Source organism: Carassius carassius, chromosome 3 (genome assembly GCF_963082965.1).
Source record: "Carassius carassius chromosome 3, fCarCar2.1, whole genome shotgun sequence".
Lineage (NCBI taxonomy): Eukaryota > Metazoa > Chordata > Actinopteri > Cypriniformes > Cyprinidae > Carassius > Carassius carassius.
Genome location: NC_081757.1, coordinates 37,040,168 through 37,057,420, shown reverse-complemented (window position 1 = coordinate 37,057,420; position 17,253 = coordinate 37,040,168). Strand labels below are relative to the sequence as shown.

At 35.6% G+C, this 17,253-nt stretch overlaps 2 protein-coding genes across 10 annotated transcripts in view; both read left to right on the top strand.

Annotated features, from left to right (window-relative positions):
• The window catches only part of LOC132126074 (unconventional myosin-IXAa), a 132,200-nt gene extending 125,098 nt beyond the window's left edge, over positions 1–7,102 (top strand). For 7 of the 9 annotated variants that reach the window (XM_059537118.1, XM_059537136.1, XM_059537098.1 and 4 more), the window contains 8 exons: positions 141–269; positions 719–824; positions 1,115–1,246; positions 1,341–1,464; positions 1,947–2,000; positions 2,752–2,954; positions 3,758–3,900; positions 5,146–7,102. In XM_059537118.1, the coding sequence (XP_059393101.1) occupies positions 141–269; positions 719–824; positions 1,115–1,246; positions 1,341–1,464; positions 1,947–2,000; positions 2,752–2,954; positions 3,758–3,900; positions 5,146–5,576 (1,322 nt within the window). In that variant the 3' untranslated portion in view covers positions 5,577–7,102. The remainder of the gene's footprint in view (positions 1–140; positions 270–718; positions 825–1,114; positions 1,247–1,340; positions 1,465–1,946; positions 2,001–2,751; positions 2,955–3,757; positions 3,901–5,145) is intronic. The other 2 variants (XM_059537153.1, XM_059537108.1) reach the window with 1 other exon arrangement.
• A 1,036-nt stretch (positions 7,103–8,138) lies between these two features.
• LOC132126065 (secretory carrier-associated membrane protein 2-like) lies at positions 8,139–15,523 on the top strand. The gene is made up of 9 exons (XM_059537078.1): positions 8,139–8,355; positions 9,008–9,085; positions 9,507–9,581; positions 9,736–9,850; positions 9,933–10,061; positions 11,084–11,243; positions 12,413–12,514; positions 13,159–13,276; positions 14,614–15,523. Exons 1-9 carry the CDS (start codon positions 8,299–8,301, stop codon positions 14,752–14,754), a joined length of 975 nt encoding a protein of 324 aa, XP_059393061.1. The 5' UTR covers positions 8,139–8,298; the 3' UTR covers positions 14,755–15,523.
• Positions 15,524–17,253: the final 1,730 nt, after the last annotated feature.

Genomic DNA, 17,253 nt, shown 5'->3' with positions numbered 1-17,253 from the left:
TGTTTCACAAGATTCTGATATCTTGTCCACTGTACACTACTAACCATTTATAGTAATGTATCTACTATATCTAGTAGATGTATTACTATAGTAACTATATCTATATCTGTAGTCTGAAATCTGGGATTTTCTGCCCTCAGATGTAAACAGCGTGAGTCTGGACGACTATAATATTAATGTCATTGCCAGCGTTTTCAAGCAGTGGTTACGTGACTTGCCTAATCCTCTGATGACCTTTGAACTGTATGAGGAATTCCTCCGGGCCATGGGTAAGCAGATGTGCCTGTCAAGAATGATCTGTCACACTTATTGCATTAGCATTCAGTACAGCAAATACAGTTTTGGTGTCTTTTTTGCTTTTTTTGTCCTGATTATTTGGGAGGTGTGTGTGTGTGTGTGTGTGTGTGTGTGTGTGTGTGTGTGTGTGTGTGTGTGTGTGTGTGTGTGTGTGTGTGTTTTCGACACATTGAAATTGTTACTGGTTGTATTGATGTTGTCAAGATATGTTGATGTCTTGGATTTTTTATTATTTTTTATATTACTTTTTTTATATAGGTTTTAAACTCTAAATCTGGAAAAGATTAAATGATAATAGTAACGCAATTTTTTATGCCAGTCTGCAGATGCAGTTCTGTTCTAGACCCCCAGTTTTTAAAAATATTAGACATTTATGGAGACATACAGTAATGTTTGAACTTGGATGATAATGTCTCTTCAGGTCTTCAAGACAAAAAAGAAGCAATTCGGGGGGTTTACTCTATAATCGACCAGCTCAGCAGAACTCATCTGAACACTCTGGAGCGCCTTATTTTCCATCTGGTCAGGTGAGGTGGCCACTGCAACTTCCCATGTCACCAAAAAATGTATGCAAGAATGACTGTCTCAAAAAAAGAAACTTGGTTTCTGCTATCCCGTTATAGGAAGTCATGTCCACAGAGAAATCTCATTGATCTAAAATCGCAGATTATTGCTAATAATAATAAAAAAATATCTATTATTTCAATGTTGGCCTTTAGTGAGAACAGTGAAATGATGTTCTGACTATGAAATGTATGAAAAGCATAGCTTGAACACAGTCTTGTGCAGTTCTGAGCATTGATTCTGCTGTTTACAGGATTGCCCTGCAGGAGGAAACAAACCGCATGTCTGCTAATGCACTGGCTATTGTGTTTGCCCCCTGTATCCTGCGCTGTCCTGACACTACTGACCCTCTGCGGAGCGTTCAGGACATTGGAAAAACCACAGCGTAATGGGCAACTCTTACTTCTTTCAGTTTGATAAGACCAGTTCAGGTTAGTGACGAGTAGTGATTAAAATACTTCCGTTTTTTTCTTTTAAAGGTGTGTCGAGCTGATCATTTGCGAGCAGATGAATAAGTATAAGGCCAGACTGAAGGACATCAGCACTCTGGAATTTGCGGAGAACAAAGCCAAGAGCCGACTAACATTCATCCGCAGGTCCATGGTAAGGGTTAAGAGTGAATTTCATATTTTCACAAATATCCACATAACCCAGATGTCCAAAACCTGTTTCTAGATCAACATCCTTGTTGGACCTGAAACAACATTTTTATCAACCTTTTATTTCCCCTCCTATTTATAGATAGTTAATGATTAGAGTTAGGACAGTTTGTTTGACAGAAATATTGTTCCTTAACCTACAACATTAAAAGATCCAGGAAGTTGGATAAGCGTTGGTCCTGGAACAACATTCTTATCTCACAATCACAAATTTACATCAAACCCACCCTTAAAATTAGAGGGAAATGACAGTTTGATAAGCATGAAGCTCCAACCCAAGTTATAAGCTTAACTTTAACTCTAAAATCTGACAGATACATTGGTTCAAGACCAAAAAGGATGTTGTTGAGTAAATCAGCCACATTAGCCTCAGTCCTGACACTAACCCCATTCTCTCCTCTCCCTCCCCTTTCCTCTCGAATCCAGAAACCTGTAATAATTGCTGTTAGATTTATGAGCATAACCCGCAGTGCTGCGGCGGTAGGTATTTATGTATTCGCTGTTACTGTAAGTGTCATCACGTATGCCGCGTCCCAGCACTGTGTGGTCCGTCTGTCTTCATGATCATGACATACAGATGCTTGAGCAAGAATCTCAAGAGCTTAGATGTTAGTCATTTTGCACTTTATTAATCTAGACAGGTAACAGAATCACCTTGTTGCATTACATTTTCATAATGCTGCACTGCATGACTTGGGAATGTTTTAAATAAATGTTTTTTTGCATTCACCTCATGTGCCTCATATTTTACTTTACTTTTTTTTTTTTTTTTTTTTTACTTGCTTTCTCTGGTTGGTTATGTGCAGTCGAATTCATTCAGAAAGGTAACAGCTTTGGGCTGAAGAGAATCTGTGTTGTCCATCCAGGGTTCAAAATGAACATTTGCAAGAGCCAAATGGCTACTTGTCCATTTTATATGAAAAAAAGAACAAAAAAAACACTCTCTCTCTCTCTCTCTCTCTCTCTCACACACACGCACACACACATACACAAACAGTTGCATTTGCTGTGTAAGAATACATTTCTGACCATGACTAACATGAGGGAATCAAATGACAAAGTAATAGCATGACGAGTCATTTTCCATTTGGACTACTGTAAAAATGTTCATTTTGGCCTCTGTATTCATGTTTTGTTTCTGTAGCCTGAATGAGTTTTGAGAATGAAACTAGAAAATGCTTTGTTTGATTGTAGCAGTATTTATAGTGTTGTCTTGTGTTTTGTTTGACAGGGTAAGAGCCAGGTGCACAGGTTGAGGTATCACTTACCATCTCCTCCAGTGAGTCCTCGGTCTTCAGCCACCCCGGAGTTGATGCAGGAGAGCGGAGATGAGGAAGCCAGCAGAGATACAGAAATCTCGGAGCAACAACAAGTCGCCATGCAACATGAAGAGAAAGTCCTGACTGAACAAATCGAGAGTCTGCAGAAAGAGAAGTGAGCGAACCAGTTTTAACTTATTAATTAAACGTATTAATACTCAAAGGGTGGAACAGCATATCATCATATTACTATGCTCCTTGTACAGTCCGAAATACCCAGAGGACCTGCTAAATACAATGTGCCATATACAGCCAGGATGCACTGCATTGGGTATCCCACAATGCAAAGGACTTGACCTTCTGTGTCAGTTGTAATAAATAGAAGGAAGCAATATGAGCTGTTATTTTACCATATAGTGTTTGATGATACAGCCAAGATAATCTTAACCAAAAAATTGTGATCCTGGACCACCAAACCAGTCTTAAGTTGCTGGGGTATATTGGTAGCAATAGCCAAAAAAAACATTGTATGGGTATTTTTCTGTTATCATTAGGATATTAAGTAAAGATCATGTTCCAAGAAGATATTTTGAAAATTTCCTACCGTAAATATATTAAAACTTAATTTTTTATTAGTAAGATGCATTGTTAAGAATTAATTTGGACATCTTCAAAGGCGATTTTCTCAGTATTTAGATTTTTTTTGCACCCTCAGATTCCAGATTTTCAAATAGTTGAAGCTCTGCCAAATATTGTCCGATCCTAACAAACCATACATCAATTGAATGAGCTTATTTATTCAGCTTTCAGATGATGTATACATCTTAATTTTGAACTGACACTTAAGGCTAGTTTTGTGGTCCAGGGTCACAATTAATGATCAAAAATGCTTTTTTTTATTTATTTATTTTTATTATTATGTAGATGTACACGGTTAATCTGGTTTGTACTGAGATTAGTTTGATCATCACCTCACAGGGAGGAGCTGACGTTTGAGATGCTTGCTTTGGAGCCGCGGGCATCTGATGATGAAACTCTGGAGTCAGAGGCCTCTATAGGCACTGCAGACAGCTCTGAAAACCTGAACGTGGACTCTGAGGGAGCAACTTCGGACTTCTCTGGTGAGTGACTACTGAACGTTCCTGTTAAATATGAAACTATTTTGATAGATTTTCTTTTCAAACTGCATGCTGTTTTTTAATCCATGTCATCTGATTAACTGTGTTACATTTATAATGCATTTCTGAGTATGACAGGAAATGGAACAAGAATAGATGCAGGTTTGATTTTGGAATTAATTAGATGATGGAAAAGGATCAGTACAATACATAAATAGCTGTGTTTGCTTTTAGTTGTATTATCCAATAACTTATGCAGCCCAGGAGACATTTCAGATAGAGGAAGTGAAAGTGATTACTACAAAAACAAACACTTTTTTTGTTGGTTTTGGGAGTTAACATGCAATGATAAATTGTTCTAAAATAAACCTGGAATGTCCATTAAAGTGATGAACAATCATTATTGAAGTTCACCCAAAAAATAAAATTGTCACCATTTCCTCATTCTCATGTCGTTCCAAACCCTGAAAAAATTTGTTTTGAAGATATTTTTAGTATTCTCTCATAATGTTTGCCAATGCATTTAATGTGTAAAGTAATTGATATTAGAGTGTTTTAATCCAAGTCTACTTCTGAGACAGTTATTTCTTTTATATCACACATAATTTAGGCTTTTATTTACATATAAACACTGATCAACACACATACTGTACATACTGTAGAGCTATCAAAAAAAAACGTATCAAATATGGGATATGGTGGGTTTTGAATATCATGACAGTTTTTATTTTTGATTGAATTAATCCTAATTAATCCTAATCCTAGTCTTTAAATTCATAGGTTTTCTTGTTTTACGTGTTTATGGTTAGATTTTTATGTACAGCACTTTGGTCAGTCTTGTGGCTCTTTTTATATGTGCTTTATAATTAAATTTAAACTTGAACATTTAGATTTCATGTGGATTTCAAAATAGTTCAGACAAGTAAAAAATATATACAGTACTGTAGCTACATAAACAAATATTGTAATTAATTTGATTTAATTTACTCAATCAACTGAACAGATTCATTTAAAAGGAATCAGACATCCAAAACTATATAAGAGAGTATTTTAGAAGAACGTGTAAAGCTGTGTGCCAAACAATGGCATAAAAACCAGCTATGCAGTGCTTTGTCACTCTGTCACACTAATGGAAAACACAACTAAGATAGTACTGTCAGAACTTCAAGTACTTTACTCCCCAGCATTGGTGCTAAATGATTTTCCAGCGCACCTGTTCACATTGCTGTTCTCTTTGTCTCTCAACAGAGCGAGGCCCAGCGCTGGCCGCCTTGAGGCCCAAGAAGTCAGAGGCAAAGAGCAGGAGGGTTCTGCGAAGGCAGCCTGAATCCCTGGACTCCATTGACTCCAGTTCTACAATCTCCTCTGTTTCGTCTTCTTATATGCAGCCACTTGCACGAACCCATAAATTACGTTTGCGCTCCAAATCACCTTCGACACGGTTATATATATCCAGCGCCCCCGACAGCCTGGACCATCCCGAGCAGGACGGAGAGGAGAGGCCGCAGTTCACCAGCCATGGCACCTTCAACCCAGAAAAATCCAAACAGCGCCTGCAGGGTGCCAAGGTCTCACCTCAGAGGCACCGTGACCCTCCGATGGGCGGAGGGCAGAAGAGAGATCCAGACTTGCCTCCCCAGCAGGTGGTGGTGTATGGCAGCAACGAGTTCATGGTATGAAGGCCACAAGGCTCCACGTCAATCCACGGAAAAGAGCTCATCCCTCCCTGCTAGCTCACCAGTTCACATTCGCTGCATTATAGTCCTTAAGTGCCATGTTGACAGAAAAAAGCAGGAAGAGAGAGCTAGAAGGCTTTCTGATCTGCATGTGAGAAAGCTGAAAGCAGGGCAAAGGGAATGCTGAACCATTCCTATCCGGAATGTTCTCCTTTGGGCTCCGGGACTGTGATCGGGCTCCAAAGTCGGAAGACGAAGCCATTGATGAACTCCACCAATTCAAGCTAAACCATGAGCTGCTTTAACGTTTACAGCATTCTCTCCCATGTATTTGCCCCCAAGCCTATTTAATAAATTTTATTTACATGGAACATATAAATCTATATAAATATATTATGTGATATAAAGTGTACAAAGCCAGAGCACCAGTGATTGCTGGGTTGATGAATTCATGTATATTATATTGTGTATCGGTCATGAATGAGTTGGAGAGAGAAGTGAGGATGTGTGTGTGTGAGTGTGTCTTGTGAGAAAACCTCTGGATGTGTTCGTGCTGCTTTTTGTCTTGTGCTTGGAGGAAAATGATGCCATTGAAGGGACCAAGCAAACTGGTGTTAAAATGCCAGAGGATCCCACACTAAATGAAGACTCCAAAGTCTTCCAAAACACCACATAGTGTATTATGTCAACAGTTTTTGTGCTTATCTGCCTCAGTCTTGTTTAAAGAAACCAGTGTTAAAACAGAAAAAAAAGAGTTACTGGATTACTATTACTTAAGGTATTCTAAATGGAATCATTCTGAATCTTAGGATCATCCGTGCCCTGCAAACACGAGATTCCTCTTGCTAGAAAATGACTTAAATATGACTTAATATATTACCAAATGGTCTCTTCTGTCTGTCTGTATATATATACTCTCATGCGATATTTCCCTTTTATTCCTAAATATTTAAATATTAAATTAAACCTAGCTGTAAAAATCCACACAAGTGCATTTTGGAAGGCTATGCTTCGTTTCGATCCACAGCTCTCATTCAACTGCTGTATTAGCAGTGTTGCCCTCAGAGAGATTCTGATATCACTCCATCATTAGTTATTGATATCAGGAAGCTGAAATGAACAAAAGCAGTTATTTTACTTGTGCCACCAGCAAAATATTTTTGTGTCTAGACCATTTGTCCTTTCTTTGTCACTGTGGTTTGATCCAGATCAATTTGTCACCGTGTTAAACTGTGATTATATCCGATAACATGGCTTGGTAAAGGTTTCTAAATGTGATCGTGTTTGGCAAAGGCTGTGAACGTCTGTGGACATAAAACACATGACATCAATCTCAGACTGTTAATTTATATTGTGCTGTTCAGGGTCACACCGCCTGCAGGATTGAGCAAACAGCTGTCTGGCCTCAGATCTGTCTTATGTGGAGTCGTGTTGAACAAATATTTCTTATGAAAGAGAAAAAAAAAAGTCAATGGTTGTAAAATAAATCACACATTTTGAACAAATAAGAACTGTTTTGGTGAAGTAAAGGTCTGAGTTATTGTTGAGTAACTTGTTCCAGATATATTCAGTTTTGTATATTGAATGATTTGAGCTTTTGGAGGAGAACTTGAATTACCAGTTTGTCCTGGAAACCTGAAAGAGGTGCTCTAGTCTTTTATCACTTGGGTGGATCCGGCCTACAGTAAGAGAATTTTAATTGTGTGAGAGCCGTTTAACTCGTCTTACTGCTGGCGAAAGGTGCAGCCAGTGCTCTACACAGAGACCTGATCTCACCATCATCAGTCTGTCTGGAATAACATGAAGAAACAGAACAAACTGAGACCGACTCAATCCAGGAGAACTGTGGCAATGTCTCCAAGACACTTCAAGAAACCTGCAAAGCTGCAGTACTGCAGTTTTAGGCACTTGAGGATGCCATCAAAAATAATGCCATAAATAGATTTTATTAATGATCTTCTATTAACTTAACTAAATGAAATCAACATTTGGTGTTACCACACTGTTTTAAGAAAAGCTTTTTGTCCTAGGTGCACTTGCGATGCTAAATTATCAGAATCATTACTCCAGTCTTTGTGTCACATGATCATTTAGAAGTCATTCTGCTGTTTGAGAAAATATTTTTATTATTATAATTATCAATAGTTAATACAGTACTTTTTTTCCGTATTCTTTGATGAATAGAAAGATCAGCATTTATCTGAAATCAAAAGTCAGTATATTTAAATCAATATATATATATATATATTGTTAATATATATAAGTGTTAAATTATAGAATTATATAAATTAATACTTTTATAAAGACATAATGTTATAAAATATTTATATTTCATATAAATCTGTTCTACTGAACTTTCTATTCATCAAATAAACCTAAACAAATTCTACTCGGCTATTTTCATTGTTTTTTTTTTTTGTTTGTTTTTTTAATTATCAAATTAGAATGATTCCCGAAGGATCATGTGACTTTAGTAATGATGCTGAAATTTAGCTTTTGAAGAGTTAAAAAATTAAATGAATAAAAATGGTAATGCAGAACTCGAGTAGTATTGATTTCCAGCAGTGTAAGCAGAGCTGGAACATGAGATCAAACGAACCCCGGAGTGACGTGACGACTGACTCCACCGCGCATGCGCAGAGAGGCGTGCGCTCAGGGAGGGAGTCGCGCTGGCAGGTACACTGAGTGAGCACCAGTACACCTGTGCTGCTCACCGCAAGACAAAATGTCTGGATTCGACAACAATCCCTTTGCTGAGCCTGTTGATGTCAATCCTTTTCAGGTAAATTTCTACTTATTTATTATGTTTTCAGTAGTACGTAAAATGTTAAAAGTTGTATGTACGCTGTAAACCTGTTTGGTTGGTTTGTTAGGTTCTGAGTCACTAGCGTAATGGGTTGTGATTGACAGGCGTTCAGCCAATTACGATTCACTGTCAGGCTGACAAGCCAATCAGCATCTGATGACGATAGAGGAAGTTTGTTCAATTAAATCATATTTTTATATATATATAACTGTGTTTTTGCTTCGGTGGTTACCCTCCTAAACCCGTTTATAATTCTGTAAATAACTTTAAGCATTTTACAAACATAAAAACATCCCCATCCCTCACATCACGCGAGGTGTAGCCTACTACGAAACGAAACCCATGTAAGTTACAAATCCGACAGATGCATCTAATTTAATTTCGTGACACGGGATATATATATTTTTAAATACAAACATAAAAAAATAAAAATGAAACCAATAATTGGCAATACTGTGGTACTTTCAGAGATGTCATGGTAACGTAATTGTTATATTAATGTCTACCGGCAGCGTTTACATGGCACTCCAAAGTACTTTAAAGAAGTCTATGGCGCATGTCCAGAAACTGTGCAGAAACAAGTCAAGTGTTACATGAATAGACAAGTCATATTTGATGTGCCTGACAGGATCCATCAGTTACTCAGGTGACCAACACTGCAGCCGATGGCATAGGAGAATTTAACCCATTCACAGCCGGTGCTCTGGTAAGCATGCCAACTATCTCCAATCCTCATTTTCAAATTAAATATCTTAAATGCAAAATAACATGAAACTCTAAAGCAATGTACTGTATACAGAATTATATTGTTCTTGTTGTAATTTGGAACCAAAATGATCCTGTGGGATCAAAAAAAAGTCAAATATTGGAACTAATAAACTGAAATCCTATTTTTTATTTTAATTGGATTTATTCAGAATTTAAGTGCGTCTTATTTAATCTTTTAAAGTTACAATAGATAAAAAAGTAAATCAAGTATAAAGATATGCAAAATCCTAAAAGAATCGAGTACTAGGAGTTCTGTTAAAAACGTTTTGTTTATTTTAAAAAGCGTCTGTTGTGCTCTGTATGTAATCACAATCGAAGAGTTTGAAAAGTTTAAAAACCTTGCCCCGCTCTCATTTAAGGATGGGCGCACCATTCCTGTATCAACTGCCTCTCAACCAGCAGTCCTGCAGACCACAGTGGAGCCCACTCCACAAGTTAGTACAGTGTTTATGCTGAACTATACTTAGCACATTATATTTGTATGCTAATGCATGCTGTATTTATCTTAGTACATCATGAAATAAGGTAAACTACTCATATCATCCTAAAGACAAAAGCAGCATGAACTGTATCTCTTTCCTCCATCAGGCCAGTGTCGCTGCAGGACAGGCTGAGCTCCTCCGTCAGCAAGCGGAGCTGGAGAAGAAGGCTGCGGAGCTGGAGCGTAAAGAGCAGGAGCTTCGGGATCGAAATACAGCATTGGGTAAACCACACTAATACTGATCCTATGCTGTAACACTTTCTTCTGTGGTCTCTTCACATGAAGGAAATTGTTTGTTTTGCAGGTAAAGAAAACAACTGGCCACCTTTGCCCAAGTTTTTCCCCATAAAACCTTGCTTCTATCAGGATTTTAATGAAGAAATTCCTGTGGAATATCAGAGGGTTTGTAAGATGATGTACTACCTCTGGATGTGTAAGTGAATGCTGAGTTCATAGACGTGTAATCAGTAAAGACTGTTCAAAATTAAATAGTTTGTGATAATTATACTGCAGTGGGGTTATTACGGGGGGTTTTAAGATAAAAAATAAAACTGAAAAAAAAAGCATTTTTGTTACTTGAAATAAATAAAACTTAACCTAAAGTAATAAAATAACTAAAACTGATAAATAGAACTATATAGTCATTTAGAGAAAAAGTACAACAAAAGTAATAAAATAAGTAAAAGCAGCAGCTATTTGCACTAAGTTTGAATAGCGATAGAGGCTATTTACACTAAGTGCAAATAGCAATTAGATGCTATTTACACAACACTAAGTGAAAATAGCATATTTTCTTAGCCATAGATGCTATTTAAACTAAGTGCAAATACCAAAAGAGGCTATTTACACTACGTGCAAATAGTGATGGATTATATTTACACAGTTAAAATAGCAGGATTTTCTGCTATCTATAGGCCTGCTACTTATTGCAACTAGTGGCAATTATCTGCACCTCAGTATTATAATGCATAATAAAACAGTATGCAGTAATACTGTATTGTGTAAATTTATAATTTTAATTCAAATAATTAAATGGATGCCACCTTATTGGGACAGTAAAGCCCTCCCTAGTGTAAAAACCTAATCTAATTTAAATTATTAACAAAATCTATAATAGTATAGCGATGAATCAGAAATAATACTGTATTGCAGTGTTTATTTATTTTTTTGTGTGTGAAAATCTGTAACATTTTTGTGGTGTTAGATTGCAAATTCATATGGATTGAGCTTCATTGATCACACTGGAAATAAAAGGTTAAGTCAAGTACATTGCATTATGGGATGCAGAATTTTGCCCAGTGTTGTAAGTCATCGGAGTATTTCATTCCACTCTGCCTACTATACATATACTGCAAAACATTTCGAGAAGTATGGTTGTATGCTTTGGCAAACATTTTAGGAAATGATCATGCTCTATGTAAACCTAGATAACGGACCACATCTTTTTTTTAACAGATCACAGTCTGACACTGTTTCTGAACCTGCTGGCCTGTCTGGTGTATTTTAGTGTCTCTGTTCAGAATGGAGTGGACTTCGGACTCTCAATCCTCTGGTTTATTTTGTTCACTCCAGTTGCTTTCCTCTGCTGGTACCGACCCGTATACAAAGCTTTTAAGTGAGTTCAGTGTTGATATTTTGCATTGTGTCATAATTTTTAATTAAATTTTTATGCCGGCCTCATTACAGTAATGACAAAAATCACAACAGGTGAATAGAGAAGTTAACTTATGCTGTAGATATCACTATCCTTTCCCAGCAGATTAATCACTGTACATTAGGACAACTGTTTTGTTTTACAATTTTTTTTTCTAAAATGCTTTTAAAGGGTTAGTTCACCCAAAAATGAATATTCTGTCATTAATTACTCGCCCTTGTGTCGTTCCAAATCTGTAAGACCTTTGTTCATCTTTGCAATACAAATTAAGATATTTTTGATGAAATCCTAGAGCTTTCTGATCCTCCATAGAGAGCAACACAACTGAAATGTTCAAGGCCCTGAAGGGTAGTAAGGAAATGTTAAAATAGTCCTTGTGACATTATTGGTTCAACCTTAATTTTATGAAGCTACAATAATACTTTTTGTGTGCAAAGATTTAATCAAAAATATCTTAGCAACACGAGGGTGAATAATTAATGACAGAATTTTCAATTTTGGGTGAACTGACCCTTTAAAGATTCAAATAAGGTATTATCTAATTAAATATGCACTCATTTGAATATGTATCTGAACATTGGAAAAAGCTCAAATCGTTTTCATTTTGTTGGCATATTATAGCTACAGTTTTTTTACTTTTATACCTCCATAATACAAAATATACAAAGATTAAAAAAAAATGTGTTTTTAGGATTAAATGTTACATATATCAGCATTCTGTAAAAACCTTCATGATGCATTGAGGAATAAAACATCAAAGTTTTTTAAGTGCTACTAAAGTAGAGATTTCTGGCTCAGTGCAGGAGAAAAGAAAAATACTTTCTTTGAGAAAACAGCCTTTAAAGAAATGCACTTCAATTGAAATCTACAGATACAAATAGATATGTACATGTAACAAATTAAACACTAAATTGTGTATTTTGGGTGGTTCTTTCCCCTGGTCTGAAAGATGACATGTTATGGAATCAGCATGAAAACCAACAATGGTTCTGCATGTAGTGTCTTCTACAGTGTAATCTTTGTAGTACTGAAAGCTGCATCAGTTATTAAGAGAAAGAGGTTTATTGTTTTGACTTGAAAGGCATCTGGGTATCGTCATCTCACCTGTAACTTTTTCTTTTGCATTGCAGATCTGACAGCTCCTTCAGTTTCTTCTTTTTCTTCTTCATTTTCTCATTCCAAGTAATAGTGTACATCATTCAGAGTGTGGGGATCCCCGGCTGGGGAAACAGGTGAGGTTCTCCATCACTGGCGATCTTTTAAGTGTGTTATTTGAGTCTTTGTGTGTACTTCTGACAGATCTCCACTTCGTAATCTGCCAGAGATCATTTTCCTGGGGTCTCTCTTTGAGTGTGGGCTCTCTTCTCTGTTTTCCGTGAACCTCATCATTGTCATATTTATTTCTGGTGAATATCCTGTACGCTTCTCAGCAATGTGCCTTTTTAATTTACAGTACAGTTTAATACTGTTAATATTCTACAAAACCCGTTATTAAACGTTGATAGACCTATCCAGCACATAATGAATAATAGCTCTAATTGTCTGCTTGTTGAGGAGAAGTGTGGGATTTTTTTTTTTCCAAACTATTTTAATTTCTTTTCTATGTTAAGTATATTTAAGTTTAGTTGTGTTTGTGAGATGTGTGTGCTGAAAGCTGAGTAAACCTCTGCACAATCTGACTTTGTTGCAGCCTAGAATTAAACTGCTGGTTTTGTCTAGCCAGACGAGAACAGCACACTATTTCGACACACTGTTTCCCAGTTTAAAATACTGTAAAGCTACTGTGACACAATCTGCATTATAAAAAGCGCTATATAAATAATGGTGACTTGACTTGAATTGCAAGCATTAATGTGATATAATGATTGTTTGGCAGTGGCTGGATCACGGCCATCTCTGTGCTCCAGAGTAACATAGCCGTGTCAGTCTTCATGATGGTGGTGGCTGGATTCTTCACTGGTTGTGCTGTGCTGTCTGTTATCTTACTGAAAATGGTAAGTTGACCACATACTGTATGTGAACGTGGTTGTTCTTGCACTTGCATACATCATTGTGTAAAATCTGTCTAAACGCATATTAAAAGTTTTAGCACCAATTTGGGTCAAAGATGAAAATTAGTTTTCATGCATCAAAACAGCAAAAGTTTATTATAGCTTTATTTTTTTTCTCTATATTAGAATGTATCCTGATTAATTAAATTTTTACTGAGCAAAAAACAATGACTATCATACATTTTTTACACAATTTACAGAAAACGCCCAATAAAATACCATTCAGTGTAGCAATAGTTCATATAACTAAAAAATCATGTCAGGCATATTTAGAACCAGAAGCGTTAGTTTTCGTTAAAAGACTATGTTTAAGGATCCCAGTGCAGCCCACAGAAACTAATAAATACAAGTCAGAATAAGTATATCATTCATTTGTACAAACGAATATATCTGTTATCTTGAATGAAATTGGAATATTTCAGCCATATTTTGATGCTACATGAAACATTACAGTTGGCGGTTTAAGTGCATTAATATGCTTTTTATGTATATAAAATGACTTTTTTTATGCAGACACCAAAATAGGATATCTCATCTTTGACCCATATACACTTCAGGTAGCAGTATGTAGGTACTTATTTGTATGGTAGTCCGTTTCCACAACTGAATAAAAAAATAAAATAATTAAAAGGTTATTGCGATTTTTTTTTTTTTTTTTTTTTTTTTTTTTTATTGAGATACTTTGGACAAATTTCTTTCACAGAATTGCATGATATAAGCTCAAAATTGTGAGATATAAAGTCACAACTACGAGATATAAACTCACAATTCTGACTTTTTTTACTTGCAATTGCGAGTTTAATTCTTGCAATTCTGACTTTATAACACACAATTCCGAGTTATAAAGTCAGAATTGCATGATATAAATTCGCAATTGCGAGAATGGCCAGTTTTTATATCACAAATGCGAGTTTATATCACGCAAATCTGATGCAAATCTTTTTTTTTTTTTTACAATTATGAATTTTTAACTCGCAACTGCAAGTTTGTATCATGTAATTTTGAGGACAAAAAGGTCAGAATTGTGAGTTTGTATCATGCAAAAAAACTGTGAAAAAAGTTGAAATTACCTTTTATTTTTTATTCAGTGGTGAAAACAGGCTTCCGTTAATTTTGCATCCTTTAGGCCGGGGTAAACAAAATAGTACAGATGTGTACCTTTTGAAAGGGTGACATCCACAGTGCCAGCTTTTAAACCTTTTCCCTGAGAGTGTATTTATTATTAATTACTAATAATGTTGTTCAAAAGTTCAGTTTGGGATTGTGGACTGTGTTTTCAGGTTCACTCCATGTACAGACACACAGGTGCGAGCTTCCAGAAGGCACAGGAAGAGTTTTCTCAGGGGGTCGTGACTAACCGAACCTTCCAGTCCACTGCGGCCACAGCTGCATCTTCAGCCGTACAGGGAGCCTTCCACTAACAGCCACTGTTAAAGACTGTCACATAAACATCCCTCAAACCACCTAAACCTCTTACAGAAAGCACACTCTGTATTTGAGGCTTCTAAAAGCTCATGTTTTTTTCCTGCTGCAATACATTCATTTGGTTACTGAAAATATTTTGAGGTGAAAAGTTACCTGGCTGTTGATCGGTGAGGCACTTTAGATGATGACATGGGTTCTGTCCGAATACAGGCTGTCTTTTCTTTCTGTATTCCTCATGTAATGAAGGCAATGTTTAGAGATGGTTTTATGAAGTTAAAGTGTTTCAGTGGCACTATTTAATTGGTTTATGTAATGTTACAACATTGTTACAGTATAGTGCAAATTCCAGTCAATCCAAATATCTAGTTGTTTAGTTTTGTCACTGCTATATGCATTTAGAAACCTTTTGTGAAAGGTATTGTTACATGTTGAATTCTTCTACACTTTGATTTAGTCTTTTTTCTCCAACTAAATGTGTTATGTGAGCTGATGTCAACAGTTGAACAATCATTCCCCAACAAAAAACATATATTTACCTATGATCTGTCTTTAGAGTGAACTGTAGTACTGTTTGTGATAAAAACAGTTTGTTTGTTATAGTCTTGTTACATTCTCAAACTGAAGTGATGATTTTGCAGTGTTCTCAATTATGAACAAAATATGTATATATTTATAAATTAAGCAGATGTTATTTTACTGTGGTTGATTTGGGTGGGCTGCTCAAATATTTTATGAGTTATTGTTCAATAAACATATTCTGATTAATGTTTTGTTGCCATTAGTCTATATATGATCATTTATGTGGGGTCTGTATTTATTTTGATGAAATACCTGACTTTCCAGGTTCCCTTACGAAAGTTAGCCTAAGTTTTAACAAGAATTGTATTTTATTCTGTAATTTGTAAATGATACAATTTATTCATTTATTTAATTACTTTTTTATTTTATTAAAGTTCTATTTTCACTCCTATAGTAGTAGAAACAAAGTTACGTCTTAGCATGAACATTTCGGTGGTGTTATGCAATTCTTCCCACATCGTAACTTAAGACATGTGGGGCATGTTAGAATAAGCCATTTTAGATAGGTGTAGTTTTATAAAGAATATCTATTTTGGTTTGAGTCTTCAGTCTTTACAATTTTACAGATCTTCTTTATACACCAAGAGCTTTTATCACTCAAAAGAGAAAGTTCAACTTGAAATCTCACCATATGACCCCTTTAAGCTGTTATCAGCACCAAGTTTATGAAACAAGTTTATTTTTATTACAAAAAATATATACACAGGAAAGTTCTGTGTATACAAAAACTATAGCTAATTAAAATGTTATAATAGGCTGTATTATAATGTAACAAAGCTATTTACAGATGTTTAATCAAACACGAACTTCCTTAAGAAAAGAAGATACCATGCTAATTAGCCCGTTTAATCCCATCGGTCACAAAAGTGACCGGAAAAAGGTTTTAAAAAATTAGGGGTCTCAATTAAATATGTGCAGTTTCACATGATTAGTGCAAATTGTCACATGATCAGAGAAGCTTACTTCCTGTTTGCACCTTGAGAAGATGATGGCTGCATCAAAGCTCCAAAACTAAAGGCTAGAGAAGATTTTTGGTACACATGATATTTAGGGTGTCTAGGATTAATATGCATTCACATATATTAAATTTTGTTGAGTTTGGTCATAGAATGAGTAAACATGTTGATGGTCACAATAGTGACAGTTGGGATAACAGTGAATTTAGGTATGCGATATAAATCCAGTTGCAGTTTCTAGTGACAATAAAATGTTGCAATGACAAAATATTGCACTTAATAAAAAATTCAAATGTTACAAATATTTACAAGATTGATACTTTGAATACTCTAAGCATTAATATAAAAAATGTATGTTATATTTTACAAAAAATGAAGAAATTAGATGTTTTTTATCTCAGTGTTCCTATCAATTTTGCATCATTTTTTTATGCATAATAGTAACCCTAGAAAGTGATCAAAAACTTTAAAATAGCTGGGCTAAGATATCTAACCATTTTTATGACTGCAGAAATATGTTATTTCAGTAGGCTACACACATTAATTTATCCCACAATTGTGACCAAACAATTTTTCATACACTTTTCCAAAAAAAGACAAAAAATTATTCTTATTTCAAAGGGTTACTAATGACACATCATTTGGATATATTCATGTCTGAGGAAGATTGGGAATTAAATATGGTTAACTATCAGAGTCAGCCAAGCCAGAGACAAGCTCCCTCCCACCCCAGGTTACGCCCCCAAAAAAGCAATCGAATTTAACCCTTTGACGCTTGGCGTTTTGGCTGGCCTTGAGCCAGAGAAAGATGCACTCAATGCTTTTCATACATCAATACTGTTCAGTGTTTTCAACCACTTTATTTAATTTATTTTAAGATTTCAGACATTTACACAGAAATTTCAATTAAATACTAGCAAAAAAAAGAATTGTATAGTTTGTTAAATACACGCTGATTTG